The sequence below is a fragment of the Chaetodon trifascialis genome, chromosome 7 (genome assembly GCF_039877785.1).
Source record: "Chaetodon trifascialis isolate fChaTrf1 chromosome 7, fChaTrf1.hap1, whole genome shotgun sequence".
Classification (NCBI taxonomy): domain Eukaryota; kingdom Metazoa; phylum Chordata; class Actinopteri; order Chaetodontiformes; family Chaetodontidae; genus Chaetodon; species Chaetodon trifascialis.
Window position 1 is genome coordinate 7,198,791 of NC_092062.1, and position 19,918 is coordinate 7,218,708.

The 19,918-nt window shown below is 43.0% G+C and overlaps 2 protein-coding genes across 2 annotated transcripts; both read left to right on the forward strand.

Annotated features, from left to right (window-relative positions):
* Window positions 1–709: 709 nt before the first annotated feature.
* fbxo43 (F-box protein 43) lies at window positions 710–4,883 on the forward strand. The gene is made up of 5 exons (XM_070967207.1): window positions 710–1,512; window positions 1,671–2,426; window positions 2,898–3,000; window positions 3,315–3,509; window positions 4,635–4,883. The coding sequence occupies exons 1-5, from the start codon at window positions 710–712 to the stop codon at window positions 4,881–4,883; spliced, it is 2,106 nt and encodes a 701-aa protein (XP_070823308.1).
* A 2,627-nt stretch (window positions 4,884–7,510) lies between these two features.
* Window positions 7,511–19,570, forward strand: LOC139334152 (regulator of G-protein signaling 22). The gene is made up of 17 exons (XM_070966914.1): window positions 7,511–7,959; window positions 8,160–8,321; window positions 8,497–8,683; window positions 9,021–9,143; window positions 9,318–9,419; window positions 10,768–10,962; window positions 11,326–11,418; window positions 11,835–12,025; window positions 12,141–12,303; window positions 14,157–14,321; window positions 15,985–16,053; window positions 16,668–16,826; window positions 17,601–17,780; window positions 17,874–18,056; window positions 18,157–18,303; window positions 18,643–18,742; window positions 19,455–19,570. Exons 1-17 carry the CDS (start codon window positions 7,556–7,558, stop codon window positions 19,568–19,570), a joined length of 2,739 nt encoding a protein of 912 aa, XP_070823015.1. The 5' UTR covers window positions 7,511–7,555.
* The last annotated feature ends 348 nt before the right edge of the window (window positions 19,571–19,918 follow it).

The window sequence follows — 19,918 nt, forward strand, 5'->3', positions numbered from 1 at the left end:
CTTAATTTGTGCACAGCAGCGTCATTTTTTACCTCGTAGTCAGGGAACTCAGACCAAGATGAATGGGCAGCTAATGAGCCAACTGTGCTCCTACCCGGTGTTAAGTAACTGGAAATAAAGCCGTGTACAGGTGGCACAACCCCTTGTTGACCCTCGTATGACTCCCCGAGGTTGTTCGTTTTGGCGGCTATCGCCCACTTTACAGCGGCATCGAGAGCACGCGACGGGGGATTTAAATCGACAACACGCGCTGTCATAGCAACGCTGATGAACCAGCTGAGACTGTGTGGGGTTGAGTCAGCTGACTTTCTTTGACAACTGTCTTCGACAAACTGGTAGTATATATGAGAACCACTGAAGAACGACATCTTTTTATCACTTGGCTCATCTCTCACGACAAACTCCAGAGGTTCCGAGTGTGAGTCCAGCATGTCACCACCTACCTAGAAATAACTCCAAACACTGGCAGCATTTAAGGTAGTTTATGTTTATTCTTGTGTAAGTTGTCCCTACTAAAGTGATAATTTCTTGTTAGACCTGTATCACTTTTTGTTTGGATAAATTTGTTCCCAGACTGGCACAGTGCATGCTGTTCATCTGTCCTTGAGTAGTCTCACATACTCCTTGTTGTTATCTTCAGGTCACTTGACATCATCGGCCCTCGGTGAATCCTGTGTTTAGGACAAAACAAGCATACAGAGGGAAGAAAATGCAGTGCACACCTCAATCAAACATCTACCTTGAGAGCTGCAAAGGCCAGCACTGTTATGATGACTGCTCTGACAGTGGATACTCAGGTTTGTTCCACAGCCCACTGAGCAGCAGTGGGGTTGACCCCTGTAGGTCTTTGTCTCCAGTAGAATTCACTGAAACCCCTAAAGAGAACCTCAGGCTGTCTGTCACACCCAAGGAGAGGACCAGAGAATCAGCTGGATTTTTGGGCAAGGACTTCAGGGGAATACAGCAGCGATCAGCAGTTAGCTGGTGTGAAACTCCTAAAAGAGATTCCTCGTTGCGACACAGACTTTTACTGTGCAGGACCGCCACAGATGTCAAAACTGACAATGCAAAATCACCATGCACCAGAAGGACTGAATTCTCCACCAGTGTCAGATCCGAACACATGCTCAGTGCATCGTTTGACTCTCTAGACAGTGTGATGGGGGCTTTTGCATCAAGCGCTTTAAAATTGGAGCAGGATCTGCCACTGTCTGGTGGGAAACGTCGTCTCCTCTACACGCAGGTGAGGACCTCCACTCTTGAAGATGGTAAACTCAACTCTGGTTGCCTTTCCACTTTTGGGAGAAGAGTTTCACTCTCAGATGCAGATTTTAGTGAGAACTTTTCTGCCTCTGATCAAATTAATATTGAGACTCCTTGCTTTAGCAAAGCCATTCCTACACCATCTAAGGAAAATTCTCAATCACCAATCAGCAGTGTGACAAATAACCTAAATGACAGCTCAAGTGTCTTGTTCACGCCATCGTCGACACGTAAACCAAAATACACCAGGTATGTGCTTTTTGACACTTTCTAAATGACCAAATGGATTTTTAAATTCTATCTTACCTTTACTCAGTTGAATACTTGGAGAAGCAATTAATAAAGGATTATTCCGTACATTAATCAGAAAGCTTCCCTGTATTAACCCTCTTGTAACCCTGAAACAGGTCTGTGTTTGAAGACAGTGGTTTCAGTTCCCTGACCCTTGATAAATCACAAGACTCCTCGGTTGATCACGACGGCTCATTCCATGAGCTGCTCCTTTCTGTCTCCAGAGGAAACAATGAAACCCCAAATCTGGCAGAGGCGAAGCGGCGCTCCCGTTTGCAGCGTCAGCACAGGCTTTCTACACTTAAAGAAGGGGGCTCTCAGTCTGAGGAAGACCCAACAGAAAGAAAACATGAACATCTTCACCAGTGCCACAGTCATTCTAAGGAAGACTCGGTTTTTGTTGACAGTGCCACACCTCACAGTGTCCTTTCTGTTAATTGTGGTCATAGCATGACCTCTGATAATTTGGCGTCTTCAAAACAAGACTACGCCACACCACTAAGAGTGACTACAACCAAGCTAGAAAACATGACACCTTTTAGCACAACTCCTGCCAACCCCGAAGTAACTCCTCTCCGGACAACCCCAGTCAATCTCTCTCTGACTCCAGCTTTGCAGCTCGTTCATGCTATGTGCCAGCAGAAAGCTCAGATGCTTGTTGGCCAAAGTCCAAGCCTGAAGGAGCAGCTGAAGTGCACAGCAGCACTGACTGAAACCCCAGAGATGTTCAGGACCACCATGCCATTGGCAGGGCTGATCGGCAGGAAGATGGGCCTGGGCAAGGTGGATATATTCACAGAGCTGAAGAAGAGGAACCTCAGACACATCCTGGCTGTCATCCTCAGCCACCTGACCTCTGAGAGCATCTACAGGTGAAGAGTTAATGTTTTCAACACACTTAACTGTCAATATACTCAAACTAAAATCTAATTTACTGTCGTATTTTTGTTACATGTACTGTATAGCTCTGCATAATTGTATGACCTTCCTTCTCAAAGGTCAAGTAGCTCAATTCCCAATTCATTTATTTATTTTTTTTGGTTCATTGTTCTGAAAATAATGACTTGTGATGGTAGCATTAAGCTATAATTGTGAATAGAATCATAAATTGTGCAGAATCCTGTAGAATTCATTTACTTAGCTCAAATGAAAGTATTAGTACTAGTCTAAATTGTATGTATCCAACTAAACTATCAAAATCAAAAAGTGTAACCAATGCGGTTTTTAATATTGACAAGCAGAACAGTTACATTTGTAGACTTGTCAAGAACACAGTCAGTATTAAAGGTACACTGAGGACTGAAATTGTTGTTCTCATGCATGCATTTGTTTGTGTTTGGCAGTTGTGGTGAGGTGTGCAAGAGTTGGAATGAAATAATCCAGCAAGACAAGCAAGCTAGTTTTAAGAGCAGAAATCACCTGAATGAAGTGGAGGCTGCACTTGAGGTAGGTGATTTACCTTATTAGCCACTGTTATGAATGGCTGGACAGTTCATATCGGTATGCAGGTGATACAAAGGGCACTGTGGCTTTTGCCGTCTGCCTCAGCAGGTATTTTCTGTGTGCTGTTGAAGGAAAAACTGGATAGCAGTGTTAAAAAAAAAAAAAGAAAGAAAGAAAAAGCACACTTCACAGCATTTTACTGTCCCAGGTGATTTGGTGTAACAACATTTGAGACATTGTTACAGTTATCTAACCTGTCAATGTGGAAATGACTAATAGCTGCAAAGAGTGTCTAACTTTCTGCTCTTGTCTTGTAGCTCAGTGGTGCTGTCCATGTTCCTGACGCAGAGACCAGACTCACTCTGGCCAAGAGGTCGGCACTCAAGACAATTCAGGCCCAGTCTAGGACCTCCAGCTACTGCACCCCGCAGTCAGGAAACAGATCTTTAACCCCATTAGAGCACAGCGTCTTACATTCAGGCAGTAGCAGCAAACGGGAAAAATTTCTAGAAGTGAGTTTTAAAACTACTACGCTAGATTTCCTTTGAGAGATGACACAGTGACATGCAAAGTTTGAGTCACCCTGATCAAAAGTTCTGTTACTGTGAATAACTAAGCAAGCAAAAGATGACCCGATGAGATTCTTCTGTGAGATTCTCGGGCTGTCTTGGATGCACTGCTCTTTTGAGGTCTGTCCACAGATTTTCAATGCTGTTTAGGTCCAGGGACTGTGAGAGCTGCTGCAAAACCTTCAGATTGCGCCTTTGAAGGAAGTCCATTGTGGGTTTTGAGGAGTGTTGAGGATCATGATCCTGTTGTAGAAGCCATCGTCTTTTCATCTTCAGCCTTTTTATGGAATTTGAGATCACAGTACATCATTTCTCCAGAGTCTGCTAAATCTTCCTAAAGGTCATTTACGGCTCTATCAATCCTTCAAGCAGTTCTCTGAAAGTTTTCTGGGTTAGCCAAACCTCAATTTGAGCTCCACTGTTCCAGTTAACTGCCATTTTCTAATTACAGAACAAATTGAGGAAAGAACTACCTGAAAATCCTGTACTCTCTTCTTATTGCCTTCTCCTGCTTTGTGGGCATCAATTATTGTAATTTCAGAGTGCTAGGCAGCCATCTAGAGGAGCCCATGGCTGCCGATTGTTGGAACAAGGTTTGAGGAGTCACAGTATTTTTAAAGCTTTGAGATTTGCATCACCTGACCTTTCCTAACAGTCACTGTGAACAAGCCATAGCCATCAGCCACAGCCATCAAGCTGATCAAGGTCGGAGACCTTGGCAGAAGTTATTGTGTGGCTGTCCTTTCCTTTTTTCACTATAAAATTGGACAGAACAAAAATACTACACGTCTTGCTTAAAATGTTAAAGAATGTTTCATCCTTTTGGAGATCCGTTCATCTTACATTCAACTGCTCATAGTAACAGACATTTTGACCCAAAGGGCCCAAACTTCTGCACGACTGTGTGAAATATTAGCATCTATTAAATATTACTTTCAAATATTGTACTACTTGCTGTTCAGTGGAGGATGAATGAAGTTTCTAACTTACCTTATTGAAGGAACTGCCCAGAGATGTTCATGTAAAGCATTTACTTTGAGTCATTTCAAATCACTTTTTTTCTTTCAGGTTGCCAAAACCCTCTTCAACGATGAGTGCCTCAAACCTTGCCCTCGCTGTCAGCATCCGGCAAGATGTCACTCAGTGAAAGGGGAGGGGGTGTGCAGCAGAGCTGACTGTGCCTTCCAGTTTTGCACAGCTTGTCTATGTGCTTTCCACGGCTCCAGAGAGTGTGGCAGCCAGTCTGTAGGCCGTCGCAAGAAGGATCCGCTTCTTCCAGGAAGCGCTCAAAGCAAGCGAAACGTTCGGAGACTATGAGCAGAAAGTGAACTGTATTCCTCTTTGCTAGGCCTAAGTCACTTAAGCTTTTTTTTTTTTTTTTTGCCTAAAGGTGACGACGAAGCTAAGCAACAAGGAAACTGATTTGTAGCCAGTATATGAGAGCAATTTCAGTACTTATCAGTGTGTCTTTGTGCCTGTATGTGTGCTGTTTCCCTCCCTGTTTCAATGCAAACCTTACTTTTTAATTATGAATGTGAAGGAAGTCTCTCCAGCAGTACGCTTTGCTCTTGATGTATTTTTCCACACATCAATCAACTGTAATGTTTTTTGGAATTCTGAGATTTTCAACTTTTACCATGTTTTCAGAGCAGTTTTAAAATAAATTTGAATGCTTTTATTTATTTATTTTTACATGTGTCACTGGTCTCTCACTTGCGAAGTAGTTGGTTATTTGTTCCTTGTAATATGTACAGTAATTTGTAGGTGCTTGGTGCCATCTAGTGGTATGAGCTTTTAACTGCAACAACAACGTCATTCTCATTTAATTTTTTTTTTACTACATATAAGTAAGTAATCTTGGACTAACAGCAGTGTAAATTTTGGGAATAAGTTATTTTTAGGTCTCAAATTGCTAGAAGAAGCAACCTTGTGTTTGTTCTCTCTGTCTGTCTCTAGTTAAACTTTTACTCCCCCTGTGTTTTGAAAATGACTCCACTTCCATAGCAACCTGCAGTGTGTCTGTAATTACACTGAAAGGTTTGCGGCTGGCTCGTCTTTCTGAGGAGCCAGTTTGAAGTGAACAATGTGTGGAGTCATTTCAACAGGTAAGAGCGGTACTTTTCAGAAACTTTACTTTTTTGGAACTAATGTTTGTTTGGTAACGTGTGCTTTTCTTTCTATGAAGAGTTTCCCCATCTGACAGCTCGCAATTTTGTGAGTACAAGTTTTGATTGTTGACAGATTCTTTTCAAACTAAGTGCTTTGGGTTTTCAAGCCTTACCTCGGTCAGTGGGTGCTCTTTCAAGTGTTGTTGTTTGGTTTTTTTTTTTGCTTATCTCCATGCAGGAGACCTCTCTGGCCTCTGATGATGTTTTGGCTCACTTCTTCAATCATTTCTTAAATCTGCCGGTAAAGTAGTCCTAATGTACAGATGTGGCATATTTTTAACAACACACCCTTCTTATACCCTCACATCTTTCTTCCAGTCTTTCCCAGAGTCTCTGCTGTATAACCAGGACACCGGTCTGTTTGAGGTGGTGAGTGGGGCAGCTGAGTTTGTCTGCAGAAGAATCCGATCAGTCCTGCACTGCAGCAAATCACAACTCCTAACTGATGACCCCACAGCGCTCGCCAGAAGCCCTCCAGTAGACAATCGTTACACTGTTTGTGTATGTGGTGAATAATCTGGTTGTGAAGATGAACAGAAGTCTGTACTGTAGTTTTAGGGGTTGACTTGAAGAATGTGTCTCCTGACTGACCTTTGCAGTGCCTGGACAGAGAGCAAGGAATTCAGTGGATCATGCGAGAAAGATTGCCCCTTTTCCTTCAAAGTGACTGCTACAGTGAATACAGGTACTACATGTGCTGGCCAGTTTGTTCTTACCTACTATACTGTCCTCATTCAGTTGCCTGATTATCAGTTTTTGCTGTGTTCATACCTTTCTGTTTGCATTTGCTAACTTTGCCGTCATTACTTCAGCTCTGCTAAAACCTAAAAAAAACCTTCTTACTAGCTTAGATATTAAAGATGATTTGCCTCAATCAGCTGCAACTTTAACACATATTATGAAATTCATCATTTCCAAAGAACACTATTATGAATGTTAAACTCTAGCAGTACAATGCAATACACTGTGGTTACTGCATAGCTTTGAGGAATCATGGTGTTTGTTTTAAGGTCTGTTGCTCTACTTTGTCCTCTGTTTTAGTCTAATTCCTTGTGAGAAGCTTTAGGTCTTCATGTGTGTGCAGATCAGATGACTGGGTGACTCATGCTAACTTGCAACCCACACTTACAAGCACATAGAGAATTTGACAATAGCCAAGTTTGTAAATTCCATTTATCATCAAATGAATGCTTTTAGAAAAACACATTTGTGTATTCTGGGACTCAGTATTTTTTTCTGGTCATTGTCAGATTAGCCAAGCTGTTGTTTCAATGGGACCTCAAGAAGAGGAAAGGCTGCTCAGGTCGAGTCACCCTGTCAGCCCCACAACTGCGTTTTTCCTCCCAGTTTGACAAGGAAAATAATGCAATGAAGGTCCGAACATACTCTCATTCTCAAGAGAACATTTCAGCAAAACAAGGTATAAACTGGTGTATTTACCATAAAGTGTATTGTTGTACGTGTGCCTGCTGAAGTCAAGCTCTGAAGACGAGGACTCTTATCTTTCCTTACTGTTCAGGATCTATGAGGATACATGTTACATCCGGCAAGAAGGAACATATCATCACAAGATGTAGTGAATCAGCCAGATGTTTCTCCAGCTTGTCTGAGTCAGAGCACCCATGTACCTTTTCCTCTTTGTCCTCCTCCTCTAAACTTAAACGTGAGAAAGCCCAACAGCTCCAGAGCTCTCAAACAGTGCCATCAGCTGGCAACACAGAGGACGAACATCTCAACGAATCCAGAGAGTCCGTCGAACTTGAGCTGGAGTATCTGGCTGCCAGAGTGGTTAAACAGGTGCTTCGCAATGCACTGAACGTGATGGATGGTCAGAGCCAGGCAAACACTTCTGACTGCTCCAGCAGGTCAAGACAGCAGACAAACTGTGCCAGCACAGACAGATCCTGTGAACGTAAAGCTCGCCAGCATTCAGCTGATGGGGGCAGACAAAGAATGAAGGGGAAGAAAGTTCAAGAAGGCAAGAGGCAGAGCAGAGAGGGAGAAAAGACAGAATGGTTTGAGAAGGATTGGGAGGTGGGGCGCAGGGGCACAGACCAGGAAAACGTCCTTGATATTTGTCGCCATGGTACCTGCTGCCATGGCAATAGACTGGGCTTGGATGAGTTCAAGGAGTTTTTGCGAGGAACGTCAGGAGAGAAGCTGTTTAATCTCTGGATGGATATAGAGAGATTGAAAGCTACACGGGACAGAGAGAGGAAGAACAGGTAAACATTACAGCAGAATGAAACACTTTTTATTTTGCTCAACTCGGCCTTTTTACCGTTGATACAGTACAGTACAGCCTCTATTTAATGGTCATGGTTTGACATTGAACTCATAACACTTTGGATGATGCTATGAAAAGCACTTGTCTTTTTAAAATGTAGTGATAGCAGAATCAGATATCATGTGGTGTTTTGATCAGGTATTTGGTCCTGATGAGGAGCTGGTACCTGCTGAGCAGCAGCCAGAGAAGCCTAAATGTGGAGCTGCTGTCCAGACTAGAGCTGAATACCTCTCCCTGCTGGACAGAGGAGAAACTGCTCTCAGTTCAGCTCCTTCTCACTGAGTCACTGCTCTACTACTGGTGAGATTCACAGTTCACAGTATTCAGGGTCCCTCGTGTTAATCATAGAGACTATATTTGTCTGTGAAATGTCTAATATATTTTTGTGTGTGATATGGATATGCAAATTGGCCCACCGTGACATGATGTTCAATATTTTTTTATCTTTGTAGTCACGTCTTCCTTTCCCCTACAGGGCTCCTCGGTTCTGGACATCCCGGTGTGTTAAAGAAGACCGCGATGATGCTCCTCATCCCAGGCTGTGGACAGAGTGCTGTGTTAGCCCTCTATCAGGCGTACAGCCCCACTATGGCTCCATGACCCTGCCTGTCCTCTGCCCCGACACTGGCCTGCCCCAGTCCCCCCATACTGTCCATGCACAGGTAGGAGTATTAGGATATGCAGCTACTTGGTGCGTAAAGGTTTTAAGGTGGTCAAGAGAGTTCTCTGAAGCAACAACAGAGAGAGAAATTGTGCAGTTAATTGTCTTTTCCCCTGAAACACATTGATTGCTTCATTTTGAAGGAAAGCTGAAACAACTGGTGTATTAATCAGGAAAATCAGGATCAGAAGCTGTCATCCATCAAAAAAGCAAACATTTGTTTCCAACTTCTATGAGGATTCACTACATTTATATTTTCATATCGTTGCATTTGTTTTTTTTTATATAAATTGTGGTGTTGATTGTATGAAATGTTTTCTGTGTATGTATCCCATTAGTTATATTCTAGCAGAAGTCAGTTACTGGGCAGCAGAAGAATAGAGACGATGTTACAGGCTCTTTGTGTTGACTCCTGTGCTGGCTTCTACTTAACCAACTTCTGTGAACAATCTGGAAACCAGGTACAGGTGGCTTGTTTTAATTCTTATTCTGTATAGTTCAGCACATTTAATCATGATTGCATATTTAAATGTAAGGTTCATGGTGCAATAACATCTGAAGTGTTATATCTTTTGTATTTGATGTGATAAATCCAGTCCTTGATGGCAGTTACTGAGGTTCTTCTTTTGTTTCAGCTGTGGGAGAATGCAGTTAACTTTTGGAACGACCTGCAGCACTACCGTGAGCTGTTCTACCAGGACGGCCTGGACGCCTACAGAGTACAGAGAGAGGCGCAGGTCAGCACACACACATACAAGGTCAAGACCAGAGCTGCTCTGCTAGATTCTCACTACTAACCACTAAGAGGCTGTTAAGTACTGTCCATCTGGTTTAAACACAGTATTTACATCCCACATATGTGCAGTTAAGTGACAGAGACATAAGGTGATATTAACTAAAACTGATGTCACCAATCCTGATATTTGGAAGCATATCAGTAATGTATCAGTAATCAACAAATCAGTAATGTCAAGAAAATCCAAACAGAGGGGTAGGAAGCATTTTTGTCTTCAAAGCAATAACCCATGAAGGCAAAATATTTTCTCTATTTCTGACAAAAATGAAATGCTTGGTATGTAGTGAAAATGTTTCAGTCAGTATGTGCTTCGGACGGCATGTGTCTTTTTGCGTTTTCTTTTTGAAGTGTGTTTGTAATGTGTCCTGGTTGGCTCAGCAGATTTATTTATTTAATTAATTATTTGCATCTGTTGGATTTTTCCTCTCACAAAACACTCCTTTTAAGACAACCTAATTTTCCTTTTACCAAAAAACAGCAACATGCTATTCCAGACAGTGAATTGTTTATGGTGTTTTTTTTTTTTAAGTTGAATTTTGCTGCCAAGGTCAACTGTTCAACAACAAACTAATTTCAAGTAATAAAAAATAGTTACTTGTTTAGCTCATGTTTTCTGTGGAAAGAATAAGTTAAAGCTGATTTAAAGCTTAGATCCACAGAGATGGAGCGCCATGGTAGTCAACTGGTTACAGCCACACGGTCAGAACTGCTGCTTGTTCGATTCCAGCCAGCAACTTTTGTTGCATGACATACCTCTCTTTCTCTCCCTCTCTCCCTCCCTCCCTCCCTCCCTCCCTCCCTCCCTCCCCTGACTGCCTCTCCATCTGTCACTTTCAAATCAAGGAAAAAACACCCTAGAAATCAATCTTAAGAAAAAAAAATAAAATATATAAAATATATAATAAATATATAAAAGCAAATGAGTCAGACCCCCCCAGCTCTGCGCCAGTCCAGTCACCCAGAACCACCCTGTCTGACTTCAGCTGGACCAGAGAGGAAAGCTGAGCGGTCCGGTCCAGAATACCTCACAGTGAAATCAATTTTCCTTCAGTTAACCTTTGGTTCACCAGAGGAATGACATTTAGATGAGCTTTCCATAGTGTCGTGGCCAAGAGGGTTAAATGAGTGACATTTATGTGGTGTGATGGCAGGAGTGATGAGAGATAGTGAATATTGTGTATGAGAGCACTGAACAATGGTGATGATGGAAGTGATGGTGGTTTTGAGGAGAAATGTTTCTGAAGTGATGACATTTTTATGATCTCTTCTTTTCCCTTCTCTTCTCCCAGCTCCTTTACTCCACCTATGTCTTCAGCTCTGCCAGGAGGAGCATTGGTGTTGATGAGGAGATCAGAAAGGAGGTGTACGACCGAATGAGGCCTGCTTTTGAGGAGCTGTTTGACAGGGTTGAGGAACACACACTGAACATCCTGCTGGAGCCGTGGACACTGCTGGTCAGCAGGGACAAAGAGTCCTTCCAGAAGGTAACATGCATGTGTGAATATTATAAAGATCAAGTTGATTTGTTATTAGTTTGTCTGAGGTCAAGTCTGGTTCTGTGCATGACTGGCTTTAGGGCTGCAGCGAATGATTATTTTCTGAATCAATGGTTGGGTCTATAAAAGTCACCGCGTCCTAGAGTACAAGGTGTCTTGTTCCACCAACAGCCTGAAACCCCCAAATATTCAGTTTAATGTATCGCAAAAGCAGCAAATCCTCAGATTTGAGAATCTGGGAATTGCCTGACATTTCTGCTAGAATAATTCATTGATTGATTCACCAAATGAAAAAATGGATTACTTAACTCATCATTACAGCTCTAGTTGGCTTTGTGTGTATATGTCCAGGTGTGTGTGCATGAGGAGGTGCGCTGCATCGACAATCAGGAGTACAGGGAACTCCAGAGTCTGTATGAGGAGTCAGAGCACCGTCTGCAACAGGTCAGGCCAGCATCCACTTCCACTGATTTATAAAATGTTGGTGCTCAGTTAGTAGCCAATAAACACACACCTGTAAGCATAAAACAGCTTATGTAAACATTAATGCCAAAATGACTTCTTTCCAGCATTTATGTATTGCTTGGTAACAATGACATTACCTACTGTTCCAAGACTATATTACTTGGCATGAACGTGCCTTTTTACAATGGTGTCATACTGCTGTTATATAGAAGAAATGATCCATGTAACTCTGTGCTTTACCATGACTTTAGTACATCTAAGAGGCAGTATTAGGCATGATGTGATGTGGAAAAATCATTAAGAGTTTTACACCACACCTTCTTTTTCTCCTTCCTGCTCCATCTTTCTTCCTCCGTCACTTTTCTTTCCTTTCTGCTGCTTTATCTCCTCTACAGGTGGAGCAGTGCCGGTCAATGTTATTTCCCTCTTCTGGTACACCTTCTACTCCACTCTCAAAGGGCCCCCGGGCGCCTGACTCTTGGTCTAGAGTGTCTCAAAATTACCAAGGTTACCGTCTCGGTTCCTTGCTTCGTCACCGCCATGAGATCGGGCACTTTATGTCCTTCCTGCAGAATCAGGACGCCAGGTGAGCTGTATAACCACACAGATAGATTTACAGCATTGTTTGAAGGATGTATACAAGACACTGAAGTTCATATGAGAATAACATGGCTGCTCTGAGCATGTGTGTTTCTGCTCAGTATCCATCTGATGTGCTGGTTGGATCTGGAGCAGTACAGGAGGACTCCCCAGAAGGACAAAGTTATCAGACAGCAGAGGTCATCTCATATTGCAACCAAATACCTCAACAGGAAGTACTTCTTTGGTTCTGACAGCCCCGCCTCAACAGAACAACAGAATGATGTACGTCACATGGTTTAAAAAACATTCCTGGCATACATTATTGTCAAGTTCTTGGGAAAGCATTAGAAAGACAGGATCAGAAACATGGTGCCCATGACATGACAAACCCAAGATGGGATGTAAGATCCATCTGAGGCTGAACATCCAGATTTGATAAACAGAGGCTGCTGTGGCTCTCTCACAATTTCCCATCTCCCTTTTTTGGCATCCTGCAGCCTTCATGCTGACAGCTCTGACAGCAGGGTGTCGGTGGGAAACAGGGATGAGAGGACATGGTTAGAATTAAAACAACAAGAGGAGAAGAGAAGGCTTTGGATCCAGAAAGACAAAGATCAGCCCCAGTAACAATGACAGTAGGATGAAATCTCTCCTGACATTTACAGTCTCAGATTAGGTTTCTGGATTCTAGGATTACTGCAGGAGGGCATGATGAGTAGGGTTAGGATGGGTACATGGGAAAATGAGCATTGTGCCTGATTTTCTCTTTTTAGACACTGAGATGATTGTTATGTTGTAAAATTACACTGTCACAGAAAAAAGTCGTATTTTCTGTGTGTTATGGGATGGTGGTTCCCACACAGCTCTGTCAGATAAACTCAAACACCCCCTCAGTGACATCATTGCATGTTCCAAACATTACAGATTATATCACAAGCAATAACAAGAGAACTATTTCAAATGGGTAATATTGTGTAGTACTCCAACCTTTAATCCAATTCATTCCAGGGTTGCTGTTTCAGCTGTTTATCTGTTACTGCTAGCTAGCATTAACTGTTTCGACTGTTTATCTGATACTTAGCGATTCCAGCCATCATTCCATTTGAACTATTCATTTCAACAGTTTAACACTTGAACTGAGCTGACTAATTAGTTTTCACACACAGACTGTGTTCAGTTTTTGAGTTGAGCGACTCTACAGTTTTTCTACATACCCACTGGAAACTGCACAAGTACTCCTTGGGAAACAAGTACCCCTGTTTTGTGATCACTGTTATCAAACATAATAGTAAAGGCCACTGGTGAACCCTCGGCTTTCTTGAAGCACACTGGGCTAAGAAAGAGACGTACAGTGTTCTTGTCGACATGCCTTTAAGTCTGGTGCATGACCTTTGCCATTTGTCATCCTCATCTCATAAAAACCATCAAAATAATGATTAGAACTGTGCATTTGAACGAGGATGCCAAATCTAGTACTTCTAACTCTGTAGGATTGGGTCTGGCTGCCGCTCTTGCATCTCAGCGTTGGTTCCCGTCTGCGTGAGCGATGTAGAGAGAATGACAGCTTTACTGCTTTGGCCCTTCACTCTTTCAATCACTCAGTCATCCAGTCACAGATTGGCCTCCTTTCATCTACTGACTCCCACTCCAATGCCACGACTGGTTCTCATTTCTGAAGCGTATGTGTGAGCGTAAGTGTGCATGCATGGCTGTGTGCGTGCAAAAAGAGATGAGAGAAAATGTAAAGGAGATATAAATAGGGAGACGCGGCCATATCAATGTATGAAGACAGAAAGCAGACAGGGGAGATGAAGAGAACAGAGGGATTGTGGGAATGATGAAGAGCACAGCAGGAGTCAGGAAGGAGAGGAATCTTCCGTTGGGTTTTCCACTGTGGGAAGTTTTCTTCTGGATTTGTCCTCATATGTTCTTCAAATCTACCGACATGTACACTTATAATCCTAATCATTCAAATCAAACACATGGACACACATGCAGTCATCTGTCGTCTTTGTGTCTTTCTGTGTGTGTGTGTCTTTCTGTGTGTGTGTGTGTGTGTGTGTGTGTGTGTGTGTGTGTGTGTGTGTGTGTGTGTGTGTGTGTGTGTGTGTGTGTGTGTGTGTGTGTGTGTTTAGATATTGCGTCTAGCGGGTGGACTGGAGCGTCTGAAACTGGAGTGTCTCTCTAACCCAGTCATTGTGGAGATCCAGGACATCATCAAGAGTCACATTGAGAAAAAATGGCTTCCTTTGTTCCTGTCCACAGCAGAGTTCACAGAGCGACAGAAACACCAACCAAAGGTGGACGTCCTGATTCTGAACACTAACACTACTAATTGGTCGTGTCAGAAAAGAAATGGCTGAAAGCACTTTAATAAATAGTTTGACATTTTAGGAGCTGGGCTCATTCACCTTCCTGCTGAGAGTTAGATGAGGAGATTGAAACCACTCAAGTCTGTCCAATAAACATGAGGCCACAGCCAGCCACTGATTAGCTTACTTTAGCTTAGCATAAAGACCGGAAACACATAATATCTCCTTTATGAGAGTGGTATCAGTCTCCACATCTGACTCTCGGCAAGATGGCAAGTAAGAGTATTTCCCAAAATGTCAAACTTCCTTTAGATAGTTCTCAAGTACTTAAATTACATTATAGAGACTTTGTTTGTATACAGCTAAACATGAAAGCACTGTGTCCAGATGTGAGCATTTTTTAAACTCATCTGAGTTCAAGCATGTGTGGTTAGTGAATACATGTGTAGATCAGGTAAAGGCTAAAGACAGAACTGCGTAACAAACACACTTTACTGAATGAAGTTTAAGAGACGCCATGTCCAGTAGGGTAGTAGACAGTATCTGTCTGTTGTGTTTGGTTGGGCTGTTGAGTCAATATTAACGTATTAACGCTGTTGAGTCAATATTAACTAGGCTTCCATGGTGGTGTCAGCAGTGGATGCTGGGAGACCTCTGTGATGGTGGTTAATCAGTCATCAGTGAATAAGTCTTTAGAGGTCAGACACCACCAAGAGCTTGAGAGCATTGTTTTTCATGGAAGATTTATGCTGCCGTCACATCGATTTGGAAAAGCATTCAAATAATTTGATGATTAAAGGCAATGACCGTGAGGTCTGGATGTGCTCCAACTTGTTTCCATAAATACCAGCTTTTGCTGGTTTGTAACTATTCTCAGTCTTTCTACACATAACACAAAGTCGTTTATCAAGCAGGACATCTGACGTGCAGAAATAATTATGTTGGTTGAAATGCATTTCTCACAGTGGACTCGTATTTACACACTGATAGAATCACTTATCATCATGGAATTCGGAAAGTGGAAGAAATATGGGCCCATTACCAACCCTGGCTTTTACTTATACTGTAATAGCATTTGATTCCTGCTGTATGATGGCCATGACAGAGGACAGAGACGAGGAGTCAGACACACGTTAGTGACGGTGCTATGTGAGAAACCACTAAACGCTGTCACTGTGCAGTCGCTCTCTCAGGTTGCCTCATCAGGTGGTAAAACATAAACCGCAGATTCCTCTGCTCTGCCTCATTATGTTATCAAGTTTAAGATGTTTGGTCACACGGATCCTCTCATTAACCAATGAGATGCAGAAGCAGTTTAGTGTTACGGGCTGGAGGAGATGAGTGGAAGGGTGGAAAAGACGGTGAAGAGGAGGACGGAGGAGGCCGAGGGTGGGAGTCAGGGATGACCCTTTATCAGAGAGGTAAAGATCTCTCTAAGAGGAGGATGGAGGAGTAAGATCAGAGGAAATAAAGACTGACGGAAGGTTAAGGTAAAAGAGGAGAGCGAGCTTCGGTTACTGGCAGTGACAGAGCAGAGAGGTTTGAGAGGTGTTCAGTGTCTCTGTTTAACCTGGTTTACTCAGTTTCTGACTTTTCACCTCTGCGTGTGTGTGTGTGCGTGTGTGTGTGCGCGTGTGCGTGTGTGTGGTAGCCCAAAGCAGCAGACAGGCTCTCACAGCACGTCTACCGTCGACACAGAACAAGGAGAGAAGCCTGGAAGGTAAGGAGAAATCCTCTGGGGAAGCTGGATATTTTGAATGGAGAGAAATAAGGCATTTCCTGGCCTGAAAGCATGTGTGATTTAGTTCATGACTTGGCTTCAAGCACTGGCTTTGTCAAACACCATTTTGGCCTTGTGGTTAGTTTTCCCAAATTGGATCCAGGATAAATAAGATTAAAGCATCAGCATTACTAACCTTTCTTTAATAGTGTTTGGAGCGTTTTCCACGCAGCTCTGTTCCCGTCCTCTCGTCTCAGCTCCACAGAAGAACACAGATAGAAAACATTTCACATTTTAAGGGGGATGATTACAGGAAGGACTTTTCTTACTGTGACTCTCGTCTTTCTGATCATTATCTGATCGCTGGCAAAGAGCAGGTTTTCTGGATAAAGGAGTATCACTATCTCGGTTTTATGTGAGCTTGGTCACAGATGATCTTTACTGCTGTTGTTCAGGAGGACATTGTGTCTTCTGCAGCTCTCTGGGTGTGTGATGTTTTGTGCGAAGTTTGTTGCATTTACACTCGAGTGGGTGATTATGTGTATTTTATTTATCCCTGAAAGAGTTAAACTAACAGCTTATTGTGTCCTTAAAAATCCAACATTCCTCTACAGGCTGAGGGCTTGTGGATGAGTTCCTCCAAAGAGATCCTGCTGTTTCGACGGATCCTACTCAACCCCGTCACTTGTATGCAGTTCCAGCACTTTGTCTCTCTGAAGGGAGACTTCCTAGAAAATGATGTGCTCTTCTGGCTGGAGGTGCAGAGGTACAAGGTAAAATAATAAGACGAAATGCAGCTCAAAGTGCTTTACAACAAAGACATGCTTCATGTTAAAAAGACATCCAATGAACATTAACGTAAAATATAATGGAGAATAAAACCATAAGACTAAAATAAGGATGAAAATAGAATAAGTGAAATCATGAGATGGAAAACAAAACACCTAAATGTAAAAATAGAGAACACTGTAGATCATGGATTCTTCAGTGAAGGATGAGTAGATGTAGGGGTTTTTAAGGATGAGACATATTGTGAAAGTATTAAAATCTGCTGTTCACTGATGATATCTTTATGCTTTAGCCCCTGAAAATTTGAGCTTGACCAGAGAAATAAACACAGAAATCTCTCTTGGAATAACAAAAAGTATTAAAAATGTGTGTCCATGTAAGACCCCATTGTTTACAGTGAGGACCTGATTGAGAAATTGTTTCAGGGTCTTTAACCTCTGTAGCTGTCTTATCTCAGAATCAGAATCAGCTTTCTTGGCCAAGCATGTGTGCACATACAAGGAATTTAACTCTGGTTCAAACATTGCACTCAATGTACTTGCATAGGGAAAAAAAGGACATGCAGCTCAACAAGGACAAAAGACTGAGCAGTAAGTTAAGTAGTGAGGCAGGTCTCAAGGCAGAAATGAACTGTTCATATCTGGAATACATCTCTCTATTCCAGTGATATTCCAGACGTTTCAGGAGCAGTGGGATCTTAGCATTAGTTCCTACCACACACATCGTTTCTCATCTGTCCCCGCTCTTCCTGTATGCAGGACCTCTGCCATTCTCACAGTGATGAGGCCACCATCCAGCAGAAGGTCTCCACCATCATTAACTGCTTTATCAACTCCTCCATGCCCCCCACCCTGCAGATAGACATCCCTCCCAACCAGGCCCAGCACATTCTGGAGAAGCGCCACGAGCTGGGCCCTTACATCTTCAGAGAGGCACAGGTTGTGTGTGTGTGTGTGTGTGTCAGAGTATGGTCTGTATTGGTATTGTATTTCCTCTGGTGTAGAGTGCACACGTGTTCTTTGTGTTTGTAGATGTCAGTGTTCAGTGAACTGCTGAAGTTCTGGCCCGACTTTCAAGAGCTGAGCAGCAGTGTCCAAGAGGAGCAACTCCTTCCTCTCCTGCAGGACAAACGAGTCAAACACCGAGCCAGAGTGAGGAGACAGAGGAGAAAAGAGGAGGAGGAGGAAGAAGAGGACAAGAGGAGGAGAGCTAAGGTGAGGAAACAGCCGATACTGAGGGGATAAAGGACAATGAGTGAGTGGTAAAAACTAACTGTGTTCAGGTTGACCTCTGTTATATACTATTTTTATACAGGAAGAGCAGGAGAGGCCAGAGGCCAGTTTTGGACAGGAGGAAGAGACAGATGACGAAGATGAGGTAGAAGAACAAGAAAACGAGGGGACAAGTGAAAAAAAGCAGTCAAGGACACAGAGCAGAGTGCTGCTGACTCCATCACAGCCGGTACGAGCAGCCTCATGTTCCTAGTGGAGAAACATTATGAATGTAGAGCTGAAGATATGTTTGTGTCAAATGTCAGAAATTTCATGTACACGGTTCCCTCCATATATAAAATGTATGAATGGAGCCAAACCAAATTAAATGATTTCCTTTGATAACTATCTGACTACCCAGCATATTAAAAGAAAAACTGCAGAATGAAGATAAACTCAATTACAGCATGAAGTCCAAACTAGGCCTCATCAGTTCCAACCACAGACTGAAGGAGAAACTGGATCCTCTAATTGAACCGTTTTTCTAATCATGTTACATTTGACTGGATTTCTGGAAATGTTCCCTCAGTTGTCGTGGTCCTACTCCAAGTACATGGCAGCTCTGCAGAGAGAGGAGGTGATGCTGAGGAGACAGAGTCAGCTGGAAGCCTCGTTCTCCACAGCCTCAGGTACACACACACACACACACACACACACACACACACACACACACACACACACACACACACACACCCCTCCCTTTGTCTCCCAGGGCTTAGTAAAACTCCCATATGCAGCACTTTTGACGACTCGCTGCTACTGGACAGACTAAATGCAGGAAACCATAACATTGAAATGACATTTAGCTGTTCCCACGGTAAAATCCAAGCTTTTCCAAGGCTCTGATATTACCTGGCGGTGAAAGCAAAAGCATTGTCAAACGGACACCCTCCACAGATCAGAACTGTCTCATGATGTAGAACTGCAGCCAAAACAGCCACTCCAGCCTATCCATTAAGCATCAATGTTCTGTGCAGGAGTTAGTCCAAGCCCACACTGCGTGGATGTGTAAATGACGCGTGATGCTAACGCAGGAGTTAGTTACAGCCCATAGTGAATGGGGATGAACAGAAATGAAGCATAGTGTAAATTCTGTTTTAATGAGATGGTATTGAGAAGTACAGTCAGGAGCACAGATGGAGATCATCACCAGCTCAGCGTGAGGGACTGGGTGTTCATGTCAGCTACAGAGATGAGGTCCAAACAGACGAGCTGGGAGGTGATTGTAATGTATAAACATGAATGTGCCTGCTTCTTATTCTCTGTACAAACAGCAGTCATCAATATGTTGAGAGCCTGCGGGCAGATGTTTTACACTGACACTCAACTGTCTCTGCCCAGACTCCTCCTCTGACTGCACTGTCAGGTCAGCAGGCAGTAAACTGAGCCGCCAGCTGCCCTCACGACGCTCCTCCAGACCAGAGAGCAAACAGTGTAACAGATATAACAGTAAGTGAAATAAGCTGGAAACTCACACACACAAAGCAGTTACCTTGCCCCTTAAACATAGATGGCTCTCATGTGTTACTGCAAGGGGTGTAAGAGTCTGCAGCATGAAGTGAAACCAAACGTGCATGAAGTGACTTCATGCAGCGAATGTTGACACAGACAGATGGGGTGACTGACGCCGTTATCGGAGCACGATGAGTGAAAACTGAGAGCTGAGCTGCTACTGATATCTGCATGATGATGATGATGAAGTTTGAGGCTGGGTTTACCTGTGATGTAAGAATATTTTCTGTTTGACAAACATCTCACTTACATCTACTCTATGTTACTGCACGTGTAAATTTCTTCTTCTTCAT

Bases quoted from the DNA above. Each gene is read 5' to 3' on its own strand.
- fbxo43 (XM_070967207.1), top strand. From the start codon at position 710: ATGCAGTGCACACCTCAATCAAACATCTACCTTGAGAGCTGCAAAGGC. The intron at 3,001-3,314 runs GTAGGTGATTTA...CTTGTCTTGTAG, and splicing joins AAGTGGAGGCTGCACTTGAG to CTCAGTGGTGCTGTCCATGT. The intron at 3,510-4,634 runs GTGAGTTTTAAA...TTTTTCTTTCAG, and splicing joins AACGGGAAAAATTTCTAGAA to GTTGCCAAAACCCTCTTCAA.
- LOC139334152 (XM_070966914.1), top strand. From the start codon at position 7,556: ATGGATGGTCAGAGCCAGGCAAACACTTCTGACTGCTCCAGCAGGTCA. The intron at 9,420-10,767 runs GTCAGCACACAC...CTCTTCTCCCAG, and splicing joins GAGTACAGAGAGAGGCGCAG to CTCCTTTACTCCACCTATGT. The intron at 18,743-19,454 runs GTACACACACAC...GTCTCTGCCCAG, and splicing joins CTCGTTCTCCACAGCCTCAG to ACTCCTCCTCTGACTGCACT.